This window comes from Phaethon aethereus (assembly GCF_964289735.1).
Source record: "Phaethon aethereus genome assembly, chromosome: W".
Taxonomy (NCBI): Eukaryota; Metazoa; Chordata; class Aves; order Phaethontiformes; family Phaethontidae; genus Phaethon; species Phaethon aethereus.
Genome location: NC_138581.1, coordinates 41,728,977 through 41,756,452, shown reverse-complemented (window position 1 = coordinate 41,756,452; position 27,476 = coordinate 41,728,977). Strand labels below are relative to the sequence as shown.

Below are 27,476 nucleotides of genomic sequence, written 5' to 3'. Positions count from 1 at the left end.
GTGTTAGCTCTAAAAAATAGCATTTTAAATGATACTTTACAGAGTCTGAGTGCCTTTCTTAAGGGAATAATAACAGACCAGCACCTCCTGGTGCAAAAAATTTGGCATAGTCAGCAGGATCCAGTGAGAAATAAGTAAGTAAATAAATAAATGAGCAAAGTAAGGAGAGGGGTCAGCAAAACTGCTACCATGGACTTCCGGAGGGCAGACTTTGGCCTGTTCAGGTCACTGGTTGAGAGAGTCCCTTGGGAGACAGTCCTGAAGGACAAAGGGGTCCAGGAAGGCTGGACAGTCTTCAAGAAGGAAATCTTAAAGGCACAGGAGCGGGTGGTCCCCATGTGCCGTAAGAAGGGCTGGCGGGGAAGACGACCGGCCTGGCTGACCAGGGAGATTTTGCTGGGACACAGGGAAAAGAGGAGAGTTTATCACCTCTGGAAGAAGGGGCAGGCAACTCACGAAGAGTACAAGGATCTCGTTAGGTCAAGCAGGGACAAAATTAGAAAGGCAAAAGCCCAGCTAGAGCTCAGTCTGGCCACGGTCGTAAAGGAAAACAAAAAATGCTTCTACAAATATATTAACAACAAAAAGAGAGGCAAGGAGAATCTCCATCCCCTACTGGATATGGTGGGGAACATTGTCTCCAAGAACGAGGACAAGGCTGAGGTACTTAATGCCTTCTTTGCCTCAGTCTTTAATAGCCAGTCCAGGTATCCACAGGATATTCAGCCCCCTGAGCTGGAAGATGGGGATGGAGAGCAGAATGACCCCCCCATAATCCAGGAGGAAGCAGTTAAGGACCTGCTAAGCCTCCTGGACACCCACAAGTCTATGGCGCCTGATGGGATCCACCCGAGAGTACTGAGAGAGCTGGCGGAGGAGCTTGCCAAGCCACTCTCCATCATTTATCAGCAGTCCTGGTTAACAGGGGAGGTCCCAGATGACTGGAGGCTTGCCATGTGACACCCGTCTACAAGAAGGGCCAGAAGGAGAATCCTGGGAACTACAGGCCTGTCAGCCTGACCTCGGTACCGGGGAAGATTATGGAGCAATTCATTCTGAGGGTGCTCACAGCGCATGTGCAGGACAACCAAGGGATCAGGCCCAGCCAGCATGGGTTCATGAAAGGCAGGTCCTGCTTGACCAACCTGATCTCCTTCTATGACCAGGTGACCCGTCTAGTGGATGAGGGAAAGACTGTGGACGTTGTCTACCTGGACTTTAGTAAAGCCTTTGACAGCGTCTCCCACAGCATGCTCCTGGAGAAACTGGCGGCTCGTGGCTTAGACAGGTTTACTCTTTGCTGGGTAAAGAACTGGCTGGATGGCCGAGCCCAGAGAGTTGTGGTGAATGGCGTTAAATCCGGCTGGCGGCCGGTCACAAGCGGTGTTCCCCAGGGCTCGGTTCTGGGGCCGGTCTTGTTCAATATCTTTATTGATGATCTGTGTGATAAACTGTAAACTGTTTTGTTCATCAAACTTTGTGTCAGATGCAATTAAGTCCTGTAATATGTGTTATACAATTAAGTCCTGTGATATGTGTTAGAACCATGTTTGCTAAAGTTCGCTAAAGTTTTCTTAAAGCATTAAAGTTTAGATGGTAATGCTAAGAATGAAAGAACTGTATAGTAAGATGGAACGGCATGATAAGAAATCGTTGCTTAACACCTTGAATACCCCTGGCTACAAGACAGAACAAGCCCTGAGGTAGAAGGGGAGGGGGGAGCGGAGTAGATTGCAATTGGAAGATTCGAAAGAAGGCGCGAGTGAAAACGGATTGTGATTGGAGAAACTGACAACCGACGAAAAGTATAAAGAGAGGACTGAAAGACTGTTAAGCTGCCGGCCGTTGGTGGAGCAGGAGACTCCCCGGCCGCCCAGCGCTGCTTTGCTTACTTGTCGCTTGCTTTAATAAATCAAAAATTTCTAATTGACTAGCCTCTGTCACTCAATTGGACAGGTAAATTATAACAATCTGGATGAGGGGATCGAGTGCTCCCTCAGTAAGTTTGCAGATGACACCAAGTTGGGTGGGAGTGTTGATCTGCTGGAGGGTAGGAGGGCTCTGCAGAGGGATCTGGACAGGCTGGATCGATGGGCAGAGGTCAACTGTATGAGGTTTAATAAGGCCAAGTGCCGGGTCTTGCACTTTGGCCACAACAACCCCATGCAACGCTACAGGCTTGGGGAGGAGTGGCTAGAGAGCTGCCCGGTGGAAAAGGACCTGGGGGTGCTGGTTGACAGCCAGCTGAATATGAGCCAGCAGTGTGCCCAGGTGGCCAAGAAGGCCAACAGCATCCTGGCCTGTATCAGCAATAGTGTGGCCAGCAGGAGTAGGGAAGTGATTGTGCCCCTGTGCTTGGCACTGGTGAGGCCGCACCTTGAATCCTGTGTTCAGTTTTGGGCCCCTCACTGCAAGAAGGACATTGAGGTGCTGAAGCATGGCCAGAGAAGGGCAACGAAGCTGGTGAGGGGTCTGGAGCACAAGTCTTATGAGGAGCGGCTGAGGGAACTGGGGTTGTTTAGTCTGGAGAAGAGGAGGCTGAGGGGAGACCTCATCGCTCTCTGCAGCTACCTGAAAGGGGGTTGTGGCGACGAGGGTGTTGGTCTCTTCTCCCAAGTAACCAGCGATAGGATGAGAGGAAATGGCCTCAAGTTGCGCTGGGGGAGGTTTAGATTGGATATTAGGAAAAATTTCTTCACCGAGAGAGTGGTCAAGCATTGGAACAGGCTGCCCAGGGAGGTGGTGGAGTCACCATCTCTGGAAGTGTTCAAAAAACGTGTGGATGTGGCACTTCAGGACATGGTTTAGGGGGCATGGTGGTGTTGGGTTAACGGTTGGACTTGATGATCTTGAAGGTCCTTTCCAACCTTAGTTATTCTGTGAAATGCCTTTCAGGAGAAAGAATAGTGCAGAAGAGAGAAACTGGGTGCCTGTCTGGCCCTGCAAGCAGCTGGGGGGGGGGCATTTGCAAGGTATTTAGCCCAGGTAGCTTCACCAATTTGTTCGGAAAGTGAGGAGGAATTGTCTGAATGCCCCACCTCAGCTGAAGTATTATCTTGTCTTAGAAAGCAGGGGCTGGGGAAAAGAAAAGACAAGGAATATTTGCACTGTCTTTGGTTGTTACTAACATGCTTTGTTCAGACATGGGGGCATTTAGAGCTGATGCAAAATGAACTGTATGAGCTGCAGGTGCAGCTCCTCATGGCAAGCCCCAGGCAGCAAGCAGTGGTGCAGGTGCCTGCAATGCAGGGAGGGGTGCACAGAGCAACCCAAGAAGTGCAGTGGTGAGGTATGAGGAGTCCTGGTTCTCTGGTGAGGATGAATGGATAATAGGGGTCAGAGGATGAGTGTGGTAACTGCATTTCATCTGGCCATTAGTGAGTCACAAAACAAAAGGTGTCAGGGGGCATTCCAGCAGGCTGTCTCAGTGTATGATTTTACACAGCCTGAGTTGCAAGATTTATCAAAAGCATACTGGCAAAAGCCAGGAGGAAGGCTTTTTGCACTGGCTATTGCAAGTATGGGACTTTGGAAGTGATAGTACAAATTTAAATCTTAAAGAATTAAAGTGTTTTGGTGTCATCTCACAAAACCCTATGATTACCCAGTTGCTGAGAGGAATGCAGGGTAATGTATTCTGTACCCTATGAGCATGGCTCCAGGAAGCTTTAAAAGTAGAGTGTCCCTCGCCTACCATTTGGGACGATAAAGAAGAATCCTGGAAAAGGATAGCTGAGGCTGATCAGTATTTATGGGAATTGGCCACACAGCAAGGCGTGTATTTGCATAACTTGTAAAGTCCTGATATGGAACCTTTTGCACCCAGCATGAAAACCTGCATGTTAGAGGGTGCCCATTTGCCTTGAAAGGACCAATAATTTCCTTGCTAGGGGCTGCTGTGGGAAGACCAGTGGGGGATGTTATCCTGTCACTAGGACAGCTTGGTGATTATCAGACTGAAAAAGAGGAGATGGAGCCTGATGCATTTCAAATGCAACAGCTGAAGGGAAAGGTTATGCAGAAAAAGATGATTCTGGCACTAATGCAGGCATGAGTGCCTAGGGAGCAGATAGATGGCAAATCAACTCCTTATTTGTGGAGTTTGCATAAGAAAGCAAAAGAAAAGAAGAAGGTGTGAAGGGAAGTGCAGAGCACTAGGACACCAGTCCCACCCGCATCACCCTCTGTTGACAGTGAAGATGCATCCTCTCCAGCTGCCTCTCAATACCCCGACCTTTCTCCTTGGAAACAAGAACAGGAAATATGTGGTCCCTCTCCAGTACCGATAATAAAGGGAGCTAGCTGGGAGGACCACCGCCCAAACATTCTGCTTGTAATACATTGGAGCTGGCATAACAAGCAATGGGTTATGGCCCTGCTGGATACTGGTGTAGAAGTAACCCTAATTGATGGAAATCCATCCCATTACCTCAAGAATAAGCTGATAAATATTAATGTATTCAGAGGGAGGGAAGAAGAGCCGTCTCAACAAGTTTCTCTGATCGTGCAATTAGAGCGATACCCATCATTTTTGGCTCAAGCATGGGTTATGAGAGTGACTGAATATATCATAGGGCACAATCTGTTAGCAGGCAAGACCTTTTATACCACTAGGGGAAGATATTCTTTTGGTATCCAATCAGCTCAGATCCAAGCACTTGTGGTAGGGAGGATCATGACTTCCCCCATTGTGCTGACCCCCCCCCATCCTATAGCCTTAAAACAATACTGGTTGCCTGGGGAGCACGCTGAAATTTCTCAAATTATTAAACAGTTGTTAGAAGCCAGAGTTATCAGACAGACACATTCACCTTCTAATAGCCCTATTTGGCCTGCAAAGAAACCATATGGGTCCTGGCATATGACTGGTGGTTACCAGCTTTTGAACAAAGTTGCCCCTCCCATGACTGCGGTTGTGCTGAACATCTTCACCCTGTTCAAGCCACTGGAAGCTGAGGCAAGCACCTGACATGCTGTTATTGACTTGGCGAATGCCGCCTTCAGTATTCTTATTGCTGAGGAGTCGCAGGAACACCTTGCCTTTTCCTGGGAAGACTAGCAGTACACCTTTACAGTGCTGCCTCAGGGATACCTGTATAGACCCACGATTTGTCACAGAACTGTGGCTCAGCACTTGGAGGAGCGCAGCCTGCCCCCAGTGTCAACTGTTCCATTACATTCATGACATCCTGCTCACTGGACCTACAGAGCAGGATGTTGGAGAGGCACTGAGAAGTGTTGTGGACACCATGAGGGGGCATGGTTGGGAAGTCAATCCACAAAAAGCACAAGGGCCAGCAGCTGAAGTAAAATTTTTAGGCTTTATCTGGCAAGGACCCTGCTGGATTATGCCTGAAGCTGCAAAACAAACAGTACTTCATATAGCTGAGCCCCAAAGTAAGGTTGATGTGTAGCGCTTTGTAGGATTACTGGGGTACTGGCCAGTTTATCCCACACAGCACAGATTTTAAGACCCCTGCATAATGTAGCAAGAAAGAGGAACCAGTTTGTATGGGGGGAAGATGAAAAAAGAGCTTTCAAACCAGCTAAGCATGCTGTCTCCTATGCTGTTGCACTGGGTCCTAAGCAATATCACAAACCTTTTGAGCTGGAAGTCCTAGTTTCAGGAGATGATATTGCTAGCATGTTGGAGCTTGTGGCAAAAAGGCGAAGGGAGGCGAATCCTGTTTAGCTTCTGGTCATGTCACACACCCCCACCCCCCAACTACATGCCTTTTGAAAAACAGCTAGTGGCTGGATATTGTGCTTTAGTAGAAACTGATCAAGTCACTGGGGGAGAGACTGTTACTCTGAATGTGGGCTTGCCTATATTGCAGTAGGTTTTGTCTGACGATACCAACTTTAGAACTGGGAATGCACAACAGTCCAGCACTGTAAAAGGGAAATGGTATATTCCCATGCAGGAAAAGCCAGGTCCCCACAAAATCAGTGCCTTGCAGGAAAAAATAGCCCAACTAGAATTGACAACTGTGTCAACCTAGTTTGGAGCCACTACCCCCTGCCTGGGCTCAGGAAGCCCCACCATACAAACACCTCACTCCTGAGCAGCAACAGTGTGCCTGGTTCATCAATGGATCAGCAAGATATGTTAAGGGGGAGAGGTGGTGGAAGACAGCCACCTTTAATTCTGCCAAGCAAATCTCTTTGACTTGGCAAGGCAAGGGGGGTAGCAGTCAGTGTGTGGAACTAATGGCTGTGCTCATGATATTAGAAGAGACACTCAGTCCTGACCTATGCATATATATCAACTCCTGGGTGGCATATAAGGGATTAACTGAGTGGGTTAGTAAGCAGCAAGCAGACAATTGGACAATACACAGGAAAACATTGTGGGGTCAGGACTTATGGAAAAAGCCCAGAAATGTGTGAATTTGAACCTGTGGGTTCAACATGTTGATGTCCATGTCACCCGGGGTGTCAGGGAGGGGTAGGAGCAGAATGCCACAGTTAATTGATTAGCTCAAATTAATAGTGCTGCTGACAGACTCTGATGACTCACTGCGAGTCAACTGCATGTAGCGGACTCCTCGAGGGAAATTCATCCCTGCAGAGATCCTGGCAAAGGGACCAGAGGCCATGTACCTAATCCTAGGGGAGCAGGCAAACATACCTCATTATGTGCCTCAACATATGCTGTACAGAATCACAGAATCACAGAATCACTAAGGTTGGAAAGGACCTTCAAGATCATCAAGTCCAACCATTAATCCAGCGCCACCATGTCCCCTAAACCATGTCCTGAAGCGCCACATCCACACGTTTTTTTAAACACTTCCAGAGATGGCGACTCCACCACCTCCCTGGGCAGCCTGTTCCAATGCCTGACCACCCTCTCAGTGAAGAAATTTTTCGTAATATCCAATCTAAACCTCCCCTGGTGCAACTTGAGGCCATTTCCTCTTGTCCTATCGCTGGTTACTTAGGGGAAGAGACCAACACCCTCATCGCCACAACCCCGTTTCAGGCAGTTGTAGAGAGCGATAAGGTCTCCCCTCAGCCTCCTCTTCTCCAGACTAAACCACCCCAGTTCCCTCAGCCGCTCCTCAGAAGACTTGTGCTCCAGACCCCTCACCAGCTTCGTTGCCCTTCTCTGGACATGCTCCAGCACCTCAGTGACCTTCTTGGAGTGAGGGGCCCAAAAGTGAACACAGTATTCAAGGTGCGGCCTCACCAGTGCCGAGTTCAAGGGCACGATCACTTCCCTACTCCTGCTGGCCACACTATTGCTGATACAGGCCAGGACGCTGTTGGCCTTCTTGGCCACCTGGGCACACTGCCGGCTCATGTTCAGCCGGCTGTCAACCAGCACCCCCAGGTCCTTTTCTGCCTGGCAGCTCTCTAGCCACTCATCCCCAAGCCTGTAGCGTTGCATGGGGTTGTTGTGGCCGAAGTGCAGGACCCGGCACTTGGCCTTATTAAACCTCATACAGTTGACCTCTGCCCATCGATCCAGCCTGTCCAGATCCCTCTGCAGAGCCCTCCTACCCTCCAGCAGATCAACACTCCCACCCAACTTGGTGTCATCTGCAAACTTACTGAGGGAGCACTCGATTCCCTCATCCAGATCATCTATAAAGATATTGAACAAGACCGGCCCCAGAACCGAGCCCTGGGGAACACCGCTTGTGACCGGCCACCAGCCAGATTTAACGCCATTCACCACAGCTCTCTGGGCTTGGCCGTCCAGCCAGTTCTTTACCCAGCGAAGAATAAACCTGTCTAAGCCACGAGCCGCCAGTTTCTCCAGGAGAATGCTGTGGGAGATGCTGTCAAAGGCTTTACTAAAGGCCAGAGACAACATCCACAGCCTTTCCCTCATCCACTACGTGGGTCACCTGGTCATAGAAGGAGATCAGGTTGGTCAAGCAGGACCTGCCTTTCATGAACCCGTGCTGGCTGGGCCTGATCCCTTGGTTGTCCTGCACATGCGCTGTGAGCACTCTCAAGACCAACCGCTCCATAATCTTCCCCGGTACAGAGGTCAGGCTGACAGGCCTGTAGTTCCCAGAATCCTCCTTCCGGCCTTTCTTGTAGGCGGGCGTCACATTGGCAAGCCTCCAGTCTTCTGGGACCTCCCCTGTTAACCAGGACTGCTGATAAATGATGGAGAGTGGCTTGGCAAGCTCCTCCGCCAGCTCCCTCACTACTCTTGGGTGGATCCCATCAGGCGCCATAGACTTGTGGGTGTCCAGGTGGCTTAGCATGTCCTTGACTGCTTCCTCCTGGATTATGAGGAGTTTATTGTGCTCTCCATCCCCATCTTCCAGCTCAGGGGGCTGAATACCCTGTGGATACCTGGACTGGCTATTAAAGACTGAGGCAAAGAAGGCATTAAGTACCTCAGCCTTGTCCTCGTTCTTGGAGACAATGTTCCCCGCCATATCCAGTAAGGGATGGAGATTCTCCTTGCCTCTCTTTGTTGTTAATATATTTGTAGAAGCATTTTTTGTTTTCCTTTACGACCGTGGCCAGACTGAGCTCTAGCTGGGCTTTTGCCTTTCTAATTTTGTCCCTGCTTGACCTAACGAGATCCTTGTACTCTTCATGAGTTGCCTGCCCCTTCTTCCAGAGGTGATAAACTCTCCTCTTTTCCCTGAGTCCCAGCAAAAGCTCCCAGTTCAGCCAGGCCGGTCGCCTTCCCCGCCAGCTCTTCTTACGGCACATGGGGACCGCCTGCTCCTGCGCCTTTAAGATTTCCTTCTTGAAGGCTGTCCAGCCTTCCTGGACCCCTTTGTCCTTCAGGACTGTCTCCCAAGGGACCCTCTCAACCAGTGACCTGAACAGGCCAAAGTCTGCCCTCCGGAAGTCCATGGTAGCAGTTTTGCTGACCCCTCTCCTTACTTCCCTCACAGCTGAGAATTCTATCATGTCGTGGTCGCTAAGCCCAAGACGGCCTCCGACCACCACATCTCCCACCAGTCCTTCTCTGTTTGTAAACAGCAGGTCCAGCAAGGCACCTCCCCTGGTGGGCTCACTCATGAGCTGCATCAGGAAGTTATCCTCCACACACTCCAGGAACCTCCCAGACTGTTTCCTCTCTGCCGTGTTATACTTCCAGCAGATGTCCGGTAGGTTGAAGTCCCCCACAAGAACAAGGGCCAGCGAATGCGAGACTTCTGCCAGTCGCTTACAGAATGTTTCATCCGTCTCTTCATCCTGGTTGGGTGGTTTGTAACAGACTCCCAGCAGGATATCTGCCTCGTTGGCCTTCCCCCTCATCCTTACCCACAAGCACTCTACTTGGTCTTCACAATCTTTGATTTCTATGCAAACAAAACACTCCCTAACATACAGAGCCATATAATAAAATATAATATAGTACATAATATACATAGTACATAATACATAATAATAATAATACATAATATAGTACATAACATAATGCGTTTGATTTTTCTCATGCAGAACTCGTATGTGGAGCCTCACGCTGCTGCTTTTCTTTGCTGGTTTAGGGAACATGGTGGCGCTGGATTAATGGTTGGACTTGATGATCTTGAAGGTCCTTTCCAACCTAGTGATTCTGTGATTCTGTATCAATAAACATGACATGTTGGATGCCCCTGCCCACTTGCTGCACTAAAGCTCCTTCCTGTCTACTACACAAGTAACTGGACTGTTTTGTGAAATTTGCACCACCATTGTCTTACAGACATGGGAGGAGGGGTGGAGCCCAAAGGCAGGACATCTTCCGTAGTCCTAGCCCTAATATTGCTGTTCCACACTTATTTTCACAACCAGTATTTGTTTTATTTGTCATTATCCTTGTACTACTATTATTCGTAGTGACTAGCTTATGTATAAGAAACTTTCTGTTAGCTGAACTGCTTACTAATATAATCTGTAACTTATAATATATTCAAGAAAGGTAGACTGTATGTGGATCAAGGGGTGGAATGTAGTAATCCTGACTGGGAAACCACTGTACATCGAGGAATTAGTGATCCATGTAACAGTCAACCTGAGTAGGCCCAGGCCTGCATTGTACTGTGCTGCAAATACAGTGTGGCCTTCAGGTCTGTGTTGTGCTGCACGTCACCTGGGGTTGAATGACAGTTAATACTAAGAAAAAAGAATACCAACTAATCCATAATAAATTAAGACAACATTTGTGAAATAAAACCAAATCAGAATATGGAGGGTAAAAAAAAATTTCAAGTCTCTAGAAGGTAATTATAAGAACAAAAATATCCTTTAAAATTTTAGCTATAGGGACCCATTTATACGTCTTTGGGGAGATAAAATCTTTTTCTAATTCTTCAAATGCTTTTTTTCCTGAAAAAGTTCAGAGATTCATGCACAATATTGTATCACCAAAGCAGCTGGGGATTTTTGTCCTTTATTATTTAAGACAATATATTTTGTTAGTTATGGAAACATATGCTGAAATAAAACATAGTACTCAGGGCGATTTAGAGCAACAATAATGATTCTAGTAATGAATATCAACATATGCACCACAGATGGCAGACAAAACAGCTAACTGCAGATTGTATATTCAGTTCTCAACCAACATACAATGGTTTTTCATGTGGACAATAATTTCTTTACCTAAATAAAATGTAACATCTATTTTAATGAGCAAATACATAACAGTGTACTTACTACATAGCTCCCAGGAGATGCTGAAGAATAAGGTATCTGTAATATCAACAGAAACAAAACAGTAATTTCTCCTGCAGAGAGATGTTATCCATACCTACATTTATTGACAGTCATATGTTAAAGCATATTTGTATAATTCCTTTTAAAGACAAAGTTAAAGATTATGGGAAAATGCTGTTATTAACAAACACACAGCACCTTTTCTAATTAACAGCTTACTGTATGTTCAAGACTAAAACTTGCAATATAGTCATAAACAGAATTTAATGCCAAATACTTCAAATCAAAATATTTCTGTTTAAGATTACAGTGTCCTGGAACCCACTTTACTGAAATCAACAGGAACAACATAATTCACATACTTAAATGTATGCAAGTTGAGGTCTCTCCATTTCTTTCAGCCAAGATACTAATGTTATTTTTTTGCTTTATTCTTTTTTTTTTTTTTAAAGGACAGTGTCCTAATTTAATTTCAAATTCAATTTTGGTATTTTTTACAAAGGATATTTGGAGAAAAGCAGTTGCCTGCAAATAATCTGTTTTTCTTCTTTATGAAATCGTCTTTGTGATGATTCTCTCTGAAGGAGCAGGGAGCAATACCATTATAGGAGGATGGGGTAAGACTTAAGAAACTCAATTGAGAAATGACAAAATTATTTTGTATAATAAGCACTTTCCATGGTTGTAAACAACTCGTTAGCCAACTAATTTTTACAAATGTATCTAATACTGGACTTCTCAATTAATTTCATAGAGTGAAAATGTTTCAACTATGAGTCGAAAAATACCCTAATGCCCATTTTAGTTCAGTGCATGCAAAAATAAACAGAAGAAGAGTTTCAGCTCTTTTTTTTCCCTAATTGTAATTCAGTAGAAATAAAAAATCAAAACTGAGAACAACAAAAAGGACCAATGCCATCTGGCAAGCCAGACCCATCTTATCCAATTGCAAATGCTGATGTCTTGCAAGCATTTGCTCTATGATTCTATGTTCCCTAGTTAACAGGAGTAAATGTGCTTTTGTTATGTAAAATATGTAAGTATAAATCTTCTCAAACTATGATTTCTGTAGAGCTTGCTAGCCAGATAGTATTGACCTAACTCTTCTTACTTGCACTAGAAGAAGCTAAAATATATTTTAAATATACTCCAGGGAAATGTTTTTGTTAAGGAAGTTCTGTAACTGATGTAGAGCTGTTGTGTGATTATGAAGAGAGACATATATTTGCGGTCAAAAATGGCCAATGAGTTCTCTGTTAAGACATGGTCCTCACTGTACCTACTCTGCATTAGGGTTAAAAAGAGCATAATATAATGGTGAAAAAATATAAAGCATGCAATATTCTATTCGATGAATAAAGTAGATTTTGTTTCCTGTGGTTCGATGTATTGATGAAAAACAACTCCCTTAATATAAGATGATGTCTAATATATTTAAATATTTACTTACAGAATTGACACTGGTTGGGTTTGGCCAAGGTCTACCACCGCCTGGACCCCTGTAACAGAAGATGAAAAATGAGAAACAGAATGACCCCCCAGCTTCTGACCAATTTTGAGGAAGCAAATGTTTTCAAGTAATATGTTCCCAGATTAAGTTAGGATATAGCTTTTAAAATTGTAATAAAGTGTGATCATAAACCATAACTATACCAAGTTATAATGGCATAGCAAAATTATAAATGTTGAACTACCTTCTTCATTTAATCAGTTCATGAGATGATTAAAGACAATCTATTTATTATTAGAACCTTGCCATTTACATTTAAGCCATTTCAGTTCTTAACTCATTCTATGGCCTTTTCAGGACACTACCTGCTAGAACTGTATCATAACAAGTCTTTCATCAGTAGCCATACTGCCAGAGGCTATAGTGGAGATGATATAGTTTTGCATCAGTGTTAGAACACTTGCAGACTTAGGAAGTGTCAGACACTCCCCTATCATGTTCTCAATGGAACAATCTGAAAGACACTGCAAATTTGTGCCTCTCATAGTGCTTTCTTCTTGTTCAGGGAGAATTTAACTCTATGATACATAATGTTTTACTGTGGCACAGAAGTTTTAAAGAGAGTAAAACACAAGTTGCAAAAATCTTTAAGTTCTCATGAGCAGTGCTTTTCTTTGTACTTTGTTCACATTTAAAAAAAATATTTGGAGGAAGTATCACACATTCTACAAAAGTTTATTTACAATATAGACCAAAGCAGAAAGGTACTAAACTGTAAGTGCAATTTCAGCCTGTTGTGATTTACCCTGGCAGTCAGCTAAATACCACACAGCTATTTAGTCACTCCCCCACCATGCCAGTGGGATGGGGGAGATAGACAATCAGGAAAAAAACCAGTAAAATTTGTGGGTTGAGGTAAAAATAGGACAGAAAAGGATGGGATAATAATGATAACGATAACTATAATGATAATGAAAGAAGAATATACAAAACAAGTGATGCACAATGCAATTGCTCACTACCCACCGACTGATGCCCAGCCAGTTCCCAAGCAGCAGCCCCTGGCCAGCTTCCCCCCTAGTTTATATACTGAGCATGACGTCATACCGTATGGAATATCCCTTTGGCCAGCCTGGGTCAGCTGTCCTGGCTGTGCCCCCTCCCTACTTCCTGTGCCCCCCCAGCCTCCTCGCTGGTAGGGCCAGAGCATGGGAAGCAGAAAAGTCCTTGACTTAGTGTAAACACTGCTTAGCAACAACTAAAACAGCAGTGTGTTATCATCAACATTATTTTCATCCTAAATCCAAACCACAGCACTACACCAGCTACTAGGAAGAAAATTAATTCTATCCCATCTGAAACCAGGACAGTATCCACTCCTTATTCTCTACCATCTACATCATGCCCAGGACCTATACTTTCCAATAAATTCCAATCAATCATCACCACCTTTTCTGTCTTTTGATATATACACACAGATATCATTCCCTTAGTCTATGGGCTATCCCTCTAAAATGTCTGTTGAGTTCATTTAGTCCATGACTTTGGCCTCCATCTGTCATAGCAGTCCTTGAGGGCAGGAGAGATGGTGTGTAGTGTTGGACTGTTGCATGCAGAGGCCAGTTCTGGTTCCATCAGTGCTGCACTTGTCTGGTTCTATCATCGCTGCACTTTTCTCGGTTGATTGCTGGGTGATTTTTACTGTAATACTGTTGATATGGCATATAGCAACCATAGTAGTGATGACATACAGTATTATATAGCAATTAACATAATATAATTCAAATCATTGGCTATTCCCCCCAAAATCAAATCTCCTTGAGGTACACATCAGACTTTCCCATCCTTTAATTAGGGTTTAATCAGGGATTAATTGGGGATTAATTAATCCCCATCCCTTACCCATGAAGTGTACCCAGGTCCCTGAGCAAAGCAATCCCATGAACGGGTTTGCCTTTGCCTGAGGCAGGAGTAACCCAGACTGTCTTCCCCAGCATATTTCTCACGTGCATCACAGGGACTTTATCCCCTTCTACAGTACGTAAAAGTTTTGATTGGGCAGGTCCGGCTCTATTAGTAGATCCCCTGGTGTTGACTAACCAGGTGGCTTTGGCTAAATGTTTATCCCAATGTTTGAATGTCCCATCACCCATTGCTCTCAGTGTAGTCTTTAACAGTCCGTTGTAGCGTTCAATTTTTCCGGAAGCTGGTGCATGATAGGGGATGTGATACACCCACTCAATGCCGTGCTCTTTGCCCCAGGTGTCTATGAGGTGGTTTCAGAAATGAGTCCCATTGTCGGACTCAATTCTTTCGGGGGTGCCATGTCGCCATAAGACTTGCTTTTCAAGGCCCAGGAGAGTGTTCCCGGCAGCGGCATGGGGCACGGGATGTGTTAGCAGCCATCCGGTGGTTGCTTCCACCATGGTAAGCACATAGCGCTTGCCTTGGCGAGTTTGTGGAAGTGTGATATAGTCAATCTGCCAGGCCTCCCCATATTTATATTTCAGCCATTGTCCTTCATAACACAGAGAATTCAACCACTTGGCTTGCTTGATTGCAGTGCAAAGACTTGGGGGTACTGTTAGATGAAAAGGTGGACAGGAGCCAGCAATGTGCGCTCACAGCCCAGAAGGCCAATTGTATCCTGGGCTGCACCCAAAGCAGTGTGGCCAGCGGGTCGAAGGAGGTGATTCTGCCCCTCTGCTCTGCTCTGGTGAGACCCCACCTGGAGTACTGCGTCCAGCTCTGGAACCCTCAGCACAGGAAAGACATGGACCTGTTGGAGTGGGTCCAGAGGAGGGCCACAAAAATGATCAGAGGGATGGAAAACCTCTCCTATGAAGAAAGGCTGAGAGAGTTGGGGTTGTTCCGTCTGGAGAAGAGAAGGCTCCGGGGAGAACTTATTGCAGCCTTTCAGTACTTAAAGCGGGCTTATAAAAAAGATGGGGTCAAACTTTTCAGTAGGGCCTGTTGCAACAGGGCAAGGGTAATGGTTTTAAACTAAAAGAGGGCAGATTTAGACTAGATAGAAGGAAGAAATTTTTCACAATGAGGGTGGTGAGACACTGGCACAGGTTGCCCAGAGAAGTGGTAGATGCCCCATCTCTGGAAGTGTTCAAGGCCAGGTTGGATGGGGCTTTCAGCAACCTGGTCAAGTGGAAGGTGCCCCTGCCCATGGCAAGGGGGTTGGAACTAGACGATCTTTAACAACCCTTCAAACCCAAACCATTCTATGATTCTATGATTCTATTATTCCCAGTGTACTGGACGCCCCTCCAGGTAAAAGCAAACTGTGGCTTGCATTCTGCCGCCAAAGGGATTGAGAAAAACGCGTTAGCAATATCAATGGTGGCGTACCACTTGGCTGCCTTTGACTCCAGTTCATATTGAAGTTCTAGCACGTCCGGCATGGCAGCACTCAGTGGCGGCGTGACTTCTTTCAGGCCACGATAGTCTACTGTCAGTCTCCACTCTCCATTAGACTTTCGCACTGGCCATATAGGACTATTACACGGTGAGCGAGTCTTGCTGATCACTCCTTGGCTCTCCAGCCGACAAATCAGCTCATGGATGGGGATCAGGGAGTCTCTGTTGGTGCGATATTGCCGCCAGTGCACTGTTGGCACCTGTTGTTCTTCAACCCTCAGCAACCCCACAACAGAAGGGTCCTCTGAGAGAGCAGGCAAGGTGGACAGCTGTTTAATTTCTTCCGTCTCCAAGGCAGCTATACCAAAAGCCCACCGGTACCCCTTTGGGTCCTTGAAACATCCTCTCCTGAGGTAGCCTATGCCCAGGATGCACAGAGCCTCTGGGCCAGTCACAATGGGGTGCTTCTGCCACTCACTCCCAGTTAGGCTCACTTCAGCCTCCAGTACAGTCAGCTGCTGGGATCCCCCTGTCACTCCGGAAATACAGATGGGTTCTGCCCCTATATGGCTTGATGGCATCAAGGTACATTGTGCACCGGTGTCCACTAAAGCCTTATATTCCTGTGGGTCTGATGTGCCAGGCCATCTAATCCACACAGTCCAATAAACTCGGTTGTCCCTTTCTTCCATCTGGCTGGAGGCAGGGCTCCTGTAGTCCTGGTCATAGTAGTCGCTACTCTCTTGTAAATACGAACTGGAAGTCCCTTCATTAAAATCAGGAGTAAGATCAGCCCTTCTGTTCTTTCTGGGGAGCTGCCCACTGGAGACTGGAGCAGCAGTTTTCCTGGAAGAACCCCCTTTTGTGATTGTTTTTACTTGCAACTCACGTACCTCTGCCTCTAGGGTTGAGGTAGATTTTCCATCCCACTTCCTCATGTCCTCTCCGTGGTCACGCAGATAGAACCACAGGGTGGCCTGTGGTGCATACCCAATATATACTCTCTCTTGAGCAGAGGAATGCTTACTCCTAATTGCTGAGATACTGGTCCGTACAGGTGGGGAGTAGGATCTATCCTCCTTGAGTTACTGGACCAGTTTCTCCATAGCCGAGATGAGGGAGGAGCAGAGACTTTCTTCATTTTACTGGAGTTGGCCAGACGATTCATCCACCATTTGTCCCTCTCTGTCTTTCCAAGTCATTACTGCTAATGAGTTGGTATATGACGATGGTGTGCTCTGTACAAACTTCTACCACATGGGTTGGATTCATTTGACTTCATCCGGGTCTTTGCATAACTGCTCATTTTTCAGGTCATCATAAATCACCTCCAGCATGGCTAATCCCCTCATGTACTGGGTACCTCTCTCCATGGTGGTCCACTTGCCTGGGTGACATAGAACCTCTTCCTTGAAGGGATACCTTTCCTTCATGCCTGATAGGAGTCATCTCCAGAGGCTGAGGACTCATGCACCTTTTCCAATAGCTTTGTCAATGCCCCCTTCCCTAGAAAGGGATCCCAGCTGCTTGGCTTCCCTACCCTCTAATTCCAGGCTACTGTCCCCATTATCCCAGCATCGGAGCAGCCAGGTGTCAATGTGCTCAGCTGGACGACGGCTGAAATCCTTTCGCATATCTGGCAGTTCACTCAGGGATAGAGATTGGGTAGTTACCGTCTCTTTTATGAGTTCTTCCTCTTCTTCCTCCTGTTCTCATGATGGCCCTGCTTCAGAGTAGTCTGCCTCATCCATTTCTTCCTCCTGCTCCCTCTTAGAAGAAGCATCTTTATCACTTATTAAACAAGCTGACTTCTGCTTCCAATATTTCTTCTTTTGTACAGGGGCAACTGATACCAGCACAGGTTGCTTCTCTGGTTCAGCTGCAGTGCCTGTCGCCGGGGCTGGAGTATCCTCAGCGCCTGTCGTCAGTGTTGGAATAGCCACAGTGCCTTTGTTGTCAGATCCAGGGACCTTCTTTTCCCCTGAGGTTATTGAATAGTGTTGAACAGGGCTTGGTAGGCATAGGCCAGGCCCCAGCACGTTGCAGTGATTTGTTGTGTCTCTGGAATTGCCAGGGTGACAGCATACTTTTTCCAAATATTTTACTAGTTGTTCAGGATTCTGCACTGTTCAGGGGTCAAGTTCCAAAACACTGGAGGTGCCCACTGTCCTAGGTACTTGCCCATACAATCCCACACAATGTACCACTTATAACTGTCAAGCCTTGGGGTAGATCTCTGGGTGATATTCTTAAAGTTGTTTAACTTTAAACAAGACCTGAAACACATTCAGGAGTAGGAGCAACAGGAACATGCCGGTTTGAACATCCCAAGGATATTCAAAATTCTCAGGAGCTATTGTAACTAGCCTGGAGGAGAAGGGGAAGGGGAAGGAAGGTGTCTCCCCCATAGATTGGCTCTCCAAGGAGAAAAGGTAAACAGTGTAATTATTAATAGTTTCCAAGAGATGGCTCCCAAAGTACGGAGAGGATGGCAATGCTGAGTACAAATACCAGATTAGTCTCATGACCACCCATTTTATCAGATCATAAGCCACTGTTACAAAGTACAGCACAATGATAACCTTGACTCAGCTCCCAGAAGTGATAAACCGCAAAACAGGGAACATACACTGCAAGTAAGGGGTTACATAACACAACTCTGAGAACAAGCACAAAAAATCTGAGAGCAAATTAATCAATATTGTGACCAGTGACTATCAAACTAATATAATGAAAGCTTATAACAAACTTGTTCAAACGTGCTTTGGTCAGATTTGTCGTTATCTCAACCTGTCGAGCCCCATGTTGGGCACCAAAAGCACTGCTGTGGGTTAACCCGACAGGCAGCTACACACCACACAGCCATTTGCTCACCCCCCCACAGTGGGATGGGGGAGAGAATCGGGGGAAAAAAAAAAGTCCTGGGTCAAGAAAAAGACAGCTTAATAGGACAGAAAAGGAAGGGATAATAATAATAACAACAATAATAATATGATATACAAAACAAGCGATGTACAATGCAGTTAATCACCATCTGCCGACCAATGCCCAGCCAGTTCCCGAGCAGTGGCCCCTGGACAGCTTTCCCCCTAGTTTATGTACTGAGCATGATGTCATATGGTATGGAATATCCCTTTGGCCAGATTGGGTCAGCTGTCCTGGCTGTCCCCCCTCCCAACTTCTTGTGCCCCCCAGCCTCCTCGCTGGTAGGGCAGTATGAGAAGCTGAAAAGTCCTTGACAGTGTAAACATTGCTTCGCAACAACTAAAACATCAGTGTGTTATCAACATTATGCTTATCCTAAGTCCAAAACACAGCTACTAGGAAGAAAACTAATTCTATCCCAGCCAAAACCAGGATACAACCATAAAAATGTACGCTTGCTTACATAATAAGGCCAAGTGCCGGGTCCTGCACTCGGGTCACAACAACCCCATGCAACGGCAGAAAAGGACCTGGGGGTGCTGGTTGACAGCCGGCTGAATATGAGCCAACAGTGTGCCCAGGTGGCCATGAAGGCCAACAGCGTCCTGGCCTGTATCAGCAATAGTGTGGCCAGCAGGAGTAGGGAAGTGATCGTGCCCCTGTACTTGGCACTGGTGAGGTGACACCTCGAATCCTGTGTTCAGTGTTGGGCCCCTCACTACAAGAAGGACGTTGAGGTGCTGGAGCGTGTCCAGAGAAGGGCAACAAAGCTGGTGAGGGGTCTGGAGCACAAGTCTTCTGAGGAGTGGCTGAGGGAACTGGGGTTGTTTAGTCTGGAGAAGAGGAGGCTGAGGGGAGCCCTCATCGCTCTCTACAACTACCTCAAAGGGGGTTGTGGCGACATGGTTGTTGGTCTCTTCTCCCACGTAACTAGTGATAGGACGAGAGGAAATGGCCTCAAGTTGTGCCAGGGGAGGTTTAGATTGGATATTAGGAAAAATTTCTTCACCGAGAGAGTGGTCAAGCATTGGAACAGGCTGCCCAGGGAGGTGGTGGAGTCACCATCATTGGAATTGTTCAAAAAACGTGTGGATGCGGCACTTGGGGACATGGTTTAGGGGGCATGGTGGCGTTGGGTTAACGGTTGGACTTGATGATCTTGAAGGTCCTTTCCAACCTTTGTGATTCTGTGATTCTGTGAATTAAATACGTTCCTGAGAGACTGTAGCAAACATTTATTGAGTCTGTGTGTAGAATACTGCAAGTATAGTAGGATTTCATTAGTAAAAGTAATGCTAGTTCCTGACAAATGTTTTGATTAAAACTATTTTTTAGAAAAACAAGCCATTTGATGTATTACTTATCTAAGAAGAATAACAACTATATTTATATAGGGATTTTTTAATATATTTTATATCTTAAAAATTGAAAACGTGGTTTTATACATACATTTTAAGCATATATTTAGATATGTATCTAAAATTAGTTTGCTACTTGAATTAGGCTACATTATCTCCACAGAAATCACATAAACATGAAATTTACCATACAGCAGGCAAAATGGAAGTTTCAGACTTTTCAGACATTCTTTTGTTATGACTTGCCCAAATGGTGTATTTATGATTAAGTGGCAATTTCCTAGCAGGTGGGAGAAGAATACAAGAGGCAAAAGAATTCTTTGATAAAGTTCACTCAGACCAAACATCAGACAGATGCTAAAAGCAAAATGAGGGAAAGGAAAAAGGAAAAAACTCCTTTCCTGACAAAGCAGGTTTTTCTCACAACTCTTGCTGTTATATTAACTTTCTTAACCTTATCTGAGCTCTGAGTAGTTCAGTGGTTAGGCTTCTTTAAAAGTCTTGAGGGAACTAAACCATATGGAAGGTAAAATCTCAGTGTTTACAGTCACAACATATGAATAAGTACAATTATTCCTCGTAGCATTAGCACTCCTATTTATTTAAAAATAAGATAAAATGATGTTTTGAAGGCCTTGAAAACATAAAGGCAGAGCAGATGACATAATTTCTGCATTTAAAATGACACTCTGGCCTCATGAGCTTTAGAAAAGCTACATTAGCCACCACAGCTTACTAGACATGGGAAAATTATTTAAATACAGTGCAAAAAGTAGGCTTTATAAATGAGTTAAGGAAGTTTTCTATCTTTTTTAAAGTTTTGCAGAACTGAAACCTTTTAAGTATGTATGTTGCCTCAGGGTTTTAATATTGAAACTCTCTTTTTTTTTTTTACATTTTTGATAAAAATATAAATAAGTTGGCTAAAACAATCAACTGAAATAAAGTGAAAATTAATTGAATCATTTCATTTTATGCTGCTGTGGGGGGTTAGCCTTGGCTAACAGCCAAGCTCCTATCCAGCCACTCACTCACACCTTCCCCCTCCTCAGTGGGACAGGGGAGAAAATAGGAAGAACAGGAAAGAGAAAGATTGTGGGTCAAGATAAAGACAGGTAGATTACTTACCAATTACTGTAGTGAGCAGAACAGACTTGGGGAAATTTATTGACAGTTAAAATAGATATTTATTTGGGTAGTGAGAAACAAAGACAAACATTAAAACACCACCTTTCCTCCCCCCTTTCGCAGGCTCAACTTCACTCCACTCCAGACTCCCCTACCTGCCCCACCCAAGCAGCACAGGGGGGATGGGGGATTGGGGGTTACAGTCAGTATATAATGATTTCTCTCTACCACTCCTTCCTTCTCACATTTCCTCTGCTCTGGTGTGGGTTCTCCACAGGGTGAACTCCTTTAGAAAAATATGCTCCAGCATGGGTTCTCCACAGGCTGCAGTTTCTTTAGGAATATCTATCTGCTCTAGTGTGGGTCCTCCATGGGTTGCAATGTGGATATCTGCTCCACCATGGAGCTCTGACCTTGGTGTTCCCTTTGCTGTTTCTCACTCTTTTTGTTCCCTCCTCTGCTCTCTCTGTGGCATGTTTGCCCATTCTTAAATATGTTTTCATAGAGGTGCCACAGGCTTCTCTGATTAAATCAGCTTTGGCCTGCAGTGGGGCCATTGTGGAGCTGGCTGGAACCAGCTGTGTCCAGCATGGGGCAGCCCCTGACCACTTCCCACAGAGGTCACCCCTTCAGTGCTCCTCTCCAAAAAAAAAAAACCTTTCCATGTACACCCAATACAGCTGCTGACATTATTTTTGGAAGGTTGGAAGGACAGAAATGTGGGAGAGGGTATTTTTGTGGGGCTGGCCAGGATGGAGTTAACTTTCTTCATAGAAGCTCGTATTATGCCGTGCTTTGCATTTGTGGCTAAAACAGTGTTGATAACACACCAATGTTCTGGTTATTGCTGAACACTGCTTACATAGCATCAAGGCTTTCTCTTTTTCTTCCCACTCTGCCCCACAGTGAGTAAGCTGGGGGTGGGAAAGCAATTGGGAGGGGACATAGACAGGACAGTTGACCCAAATTGGTCAAAGGGATGTTCCATGTCATATAATGTCATGCTCAGCAATAAAAAAATGGCTGGGCATCAATTTGCTTTTGCATTTGCTTCAAATAGTATGAAAAAGCTCTTGGGTTGAGATAAAGACAGGGAGATTGCTTACCAGTTACTGTCATGGGAAAAACAGATTCAGCTTGGGAAAATTAATTTAATTTATTGACAATCAAAATAGATTCGGGCAGTGAGAAACAAAGACAAAAAATAAAACACCTCCCCCCCCTTTCCCAGGCTCAAACTTTACTCATTTCTTTTTGAGTCCTCTATCCTCCCACCCAAGTGGCTCAGAGGGGATGGGGAAGGGGGGGGGGCTACAATCAGTACATGACAGTTTCTCTCTGCCGCTCCTTCCTCCTCATAATTTTCCCCAGCTCCAGCATGGGTTCTCCACAGGACACGATTCCTTCTGGAAATTTCCACCTGCTCTGGTGTGGGGTCCTCTACAGCTGCAGGGTGGATATCTGCTCTGGTGCCATGGAGCACCTCCTCCCCCTCCTTCTTCTCTTACCTTGGTGTTCCCTCTGCTGTTTCTCAGTCTTTCTTCTTCTTCTTCTTCTTCTTTGTCGTCATCGTCATTGTCTTCTCCTCTTCATTCCCCCCCCCACCTGTGTGGTGTTTTTGCCTTTTCGTAAATATGTTTTCACAGAGGAACCACCAACTCCACTGATGGGCTCAGCTGTGGCCTGAAGTGGGGCTGTTGTGGAGCTGGTTGGAACTGGCTGTGTCCAGCAAAGGGCAGCCCCTGACCTCTTCCCACAGAGGCCACCCCTGCAGCCCACTCTCCTGCTACTGAAACCTTGCCACATACACCTAATACAAATAAATTTATGATGTATATGTTCCTGGATTGAAATACTGTCTATGATCTCTCAGGCTGGTTGTTGTAATTTTTAACAATAAAGGATACTTTTTCATCAGAAAAATGTAAAATTATATTTGGCAGATATTTTACTTTTAACGAGAACAGCTTCCTTTTGAGCTTTCATGGGAGAAAAAGCTGGATTTTAAAATGACAACTGTTTTTCCTAGAGTACACATATTTTTATATTTTAACATATCCAGAAATCCAAAAACATTGAATACAACACGGGAAAATTTTAATGTAAGAAAAAGATATGTCTATATGAAGACAAATGTAAATGAATATGCACTATACATAAAGCAATAAGGACGTTATCTTTCATTGAAATGCAAGTACTACATGACTTACGCTGATATTTTTTAGCATTATAGTATTCCTTACAATTTAGTTGATGTACAAAGTATGAATTCTAACACATTTGGGTCTATTTATTGCTACTGCCCATGGGTTATCTTTAGATGCAATCTGACTGATTTTGAATACCGTAATTGATCAGACAAGTCTTTACTAAGATTTCACAGTATAAGGACTTCAGTACTATCAGATTTCAGACAAATTTGACAGCAATAACTTTACAGTAAGAAATCAAACTGATGTCAAGGAAATAGTTAAAAGAAACCCAAACCACAGTATATGTTACCCCTTCTGAAAGAGGAAAAAATGTTGTTTGACAGTAAAAAAAGGTTCTAAAAATTATTCATGTAGAAGGCATGCAATAATGGAACTCCTTACAGAGGTCTGTGATTCAGCATACCACACAGATCAATATATACTACAGCATAATATTCCAGCAATAGCACTTTGGACTCTCTTAAGTCTTTACTGTGCACTATATGGCAAGGGACAGTTTGAAATCTTGTTCAAAAAGAAGAAACAGTATTCTGTTCCCACTTTCAGCTGAACTGGAGAAAAGATGAGTTTGTAAGAAATGTAAAGGAGTGCAGCATATGCCTGATTGATAGACACGGAGATAGCTATGGTTACCTACTTGATAATTACTACTTTATATAATGTTGCGCTCAGAAGAAATCATACACTGTCTCAAAGCTCATGAATCCCCTGCAGTTCATGGTATCAACTTCAACAGAACGCACAAGTTCAAAGAAAAACGCACTTTGCATACCACTGAATTAAAAGAAAATGATCTATGTACATTTACTGACTCATCACAAGATGAAATGTGCTTCTTAAATACTACAATAATGAAATATTAATATTTCAACCCATAACCATATGCTTCTTTCTGGCAGAGGGGTTCTTTATTGCATACACAAACCCATTTGCCAATCTTTTTTATGTAAATGCTAGCTTTTCATCCACCAGTACCCCCAAGTCCTTCTTGGCAGGGCTGCTCTCCATCCCTTCGTCCCCCAGCCTGTACTGAAACCTGGGGTTGCCCCAACCCAGGTACAGGAGGCCTTGTTGAACCTCATGAGGTTCACAGGGGCCCATTCCTTGAGCTTGTCCAGGTCCCTCTGGATGGCATCCCGTCCCTCAGGCGTGTCAACCGCACCACTCAGCTTGGTGTCGTCTGCAAACTTGCTGAGGGTGCCCTCGATTCCACTATGTCATTGATGAAGATATTAAAGAGTACTGGTCCCAATATGGACCCCTCAGGGACTCCACTCGTTGCTGATCTCCATCTGGACATTGAGCCATTGACCACTACCATCTGGATGCGGCCATCCAACCAATTCCTCATCCACCCAACAATCTACCCATCAAATCCATATCTCTCCCATTTAGAGAGAAGGATGCTGTGGGGGACCATGTCAAAGGCCTTACAGAATTTCAGATAGACGGCATCTGTAGCTCTTCCCTTGTCCACTGATGTGGTCCCTCCATCATAGAAGGCCACTAGGTTGGTCAGGCAGGACTTGCCCTTGCTGAAGCCATGCTGGCTGCCTCGATTCACCTCCCTGTCCTCCATGTGCCTTAGCATAGCTGCTAGGAGGATCTGTTCCATGGCACATCTTCCCAGGCACAGAGATGAAGCTGATGGGTCAGTAGTTCCCAGGGTCCTCCTTGGTACTTTTTTTAAAAATGGGTGCAATGTTTCCCTTTTTCCAGTCTCCAGGGACTTCACCTGGCTGCCATGACTTTTCAAATATCATGGGGAGTGGCTTGGCAACTACATCAGCCCATTCCCTCAGGACTCTGGGATGCATCTCGTCAGGTCCCATTGACTTGTGCATGTTCAGGTCCCTCAGGTGGTCTCGAACCTGTTGTTCTTTTACAGTGGGAGGGACTTTGCTCCCTCGGTCCGCGTCTTGCAGGCCTTCCTCTCAAGAAGTGTGGGGAGAGACATTGTCAGTGAAGACTGAGGCAAAGAAGTCCTTGAGTACCTCAGCCATCTCCTCATCCATTGTTACCAGTCTGCCAGTCTTGCTCATCAAGGGGGATACGCTTTCTCTGACCTTCCTTTTCTGGCTGACATACCTGTAGAAGCCCTTCTTTGCAGCCCTTGCCAAGTTCAGCTCCAGCCGCACCTTGGCCTTCCTGACCCCATCCCTACACAACTGGGCAGCGTGCCTGTACTCATCCCAGGATACTCATCCCCGGATACCCATCCCTGCTTCCACTGCCTGTGCACAGCTTTCTAAAATTTTTTCACTTAGTCGCCAAGGGACCACATCAGTGGACAAGGGTAGAGCTACTGATGTCATAGAATCATAGAATCATAGAATAATTAAGGTTAGAAAAGACCTCTGAGATCATCAAGTCCAACCGTCAACTCAACACTGTCGTGCCCACTAAAGTTGTCTATCTGGACTTCTGTAAGGCCTTTGGCACGGTCCCCCACAACATCTTTCTCTCTAAATTGGATGGGTGGACTGATGGGTGGGTGAGGAACTGGTTTGACGGTCGCATCCAATACTCTTTAATATCTTCATCAATGACATAGACAGTGGGATCAAGTCCATCCTCAGCAAGTTTGCAGATGACACCAAGCTGAGTGGTGTGTTTGACACACCTGAGGGAAGGGATGCCATCCAGAGGGACCTGGACAAGCTCAAGGAATGGGCCCCTGTGAACCTCATGAGGTTCAAAAAGGCCAAGTGCAGGGTCCTGCACCTGGGTCGGGGCAACCCCTGGTATCAGTACAGGCTGGGAGATGAAGGGATGGAGAGCAGCCCTGCAGAAAAGGACTTGGGGGTACTGGTGGATGAAAAATTGGACATGAGCCTGCAATGTGTGCTCACAGCCCAGAAGGCCAATCGTATCCTGGGCTGCATCCAAAGAAGTGTGGCCAGCAGGGTGAGGGAGAGGATTCTGCCCCTATACTCCACTCTGGTGAGACCCCACCTGGGGTACTGCGTCCAGCTCTGGAACCCTCAGACAAGGAAAGACATGGACCTGTTGGAGCAGGTCCAGAGGAGGGCCACCAAAATGATCAGAGGGATGGAACACCTCTCCTATGAAGAAAGGCTGTGAGAGTTGGGGTTGTTCAGCCTGGAGAAGAGAAGGCTCTGGGGAGACCTTATTGCAGTCTTCCAGTACTTAAAGGGGGCATATAGGAGTGATGGGGACAGACTTTTTAGCAGGGCCTGTAGTGATAGGACAAGGGGTAATGGCTTTAAACTGAAAGAGGGTAGGTTTGGATTGGATATAAGGAAGAAATTGTTTATAATGAGGCTGGTGAGACACTGGCACAGGTTGCCCAGAGAGGTGGTAGATGCTCCATCCCTGGAAACATTCAAGGTCAGGTTGGACGGGGCTCTGAGCAACCTGCTCTAGTTGAAGATGTCCCTGCTCGTGGCAGGGGGTTGGACTAGATGACCGTTAAAGGTCCCTTCCAACCCAAACTGTTCTATGATTCTATGATTTTAGTGCCTTGATATTGAGAGGGCTTTAAACTAGATTTGGAGGGGGGAGGGGATAAAACCAGGCTCACTATAGTTGAACCTAGGGGTAGGTTCAACGTGCCAGAGTTGAAATCGATAGCCCAGCTCAAGTGCATCTACACCAATGCACGCAGCATGGGCACCAAACAGGAGGAGCTGGAAGCCATTGTGCAGCGGGACAGCTATGACTTAGTCGCCATCACAGAAACATGGTGGGATGACTCTCACGACTGGAGTGCTGCAGTGGATGGCTATAAGCTCTTCCGAAGGGATAGGCAGGGAAGGAGAGGTGGTGGGGTGGCTCTGTATGTTAGGGAGTGTTTTGATTGAATAGAAATCAATGATTGTGAAGACCAAGTAGAGTGCTTATGGGTAAGGATGAGGGGGAAGGCCAATGAGGCAGATATCCTGCTGGGAGTCTGTTACAAACCACCCAACCAGGATGAAGAGACGGATGAGACATTCTATAAGCGACTGGCAGAAGTCTCGCATTCGCTGGCCCTTGTTCTTGCGGGGGACTTCAACCTACCGGACATCTGCTGGAAGTATAACACGGCAGAGAGGAAACAATCTGGGAGGTTCCTAGAGTGTGTGGAGGATAACTTCCTGACACAGCTGGTGAGTGACCCCACCAGGGGAGGTGCCTTGCTGGACCTGCTGTTTACAAACAGAGAAGGACTGGTGAGAGATGTGGTGGTCGGAGGCCGTCTTGGGCTTAGCGACCATGACATGATAGAATTCTCAGCTGTGAGGGAAGTAAGGAGAGGGGTCAGCAAAACTGCTATCATGGACTTCCGGAGGGCAGACTTTGGCCTGTTCAGGTCACTGGTTGAGAGAGTCCCTTGGGAGACAGTCCTGAAGGACAAAGGGGTCCAGGAAGGCTGGACAGTCTTCAAGAAGGAAATCTTAAAGGCAC

General features: G+C 45.7%; 1 protein-coding gene across 28 annotated transcripts in view; it reads right to left on the bottom strand.

Moving 5' to 3' along the window:
• Positions 1-27,476, bottom strand: part of LOC309415090 (single-stranded DNA-binding protein 2-like) — a gene marked incomplete at both ends in the record, with an annotated part of 232,259 nt that overhangs the window by 23,312 nt on the left and 181,471 nt on the right. For 23 of the 28 annotated variants that reach the window (XM_082012527.1, XM_082012506.1, XM_082012517.1 and 20 more), the window contains 2 exons: positions 10,624-10,659; positions 12,074-12,122. The exons of 1 other annotated variant lie outside the window; for it this stretch is intronic. In XM_082012527.1, the coding sequence (XP_081868653.1) occupies positions 10,624-10,659; positions 12,074-12,122 (85 nt within the window). The remainder of the gene's footprint in view (positions 1-10,623; positions 10,660-12,073; positions 12,123-27,476) is intronic. 4 more of the 28 variants (XM_082012530.1, XM_082012532.1, XM_082012522.1 and 1 more) reach the window with 2 other exon arrangements.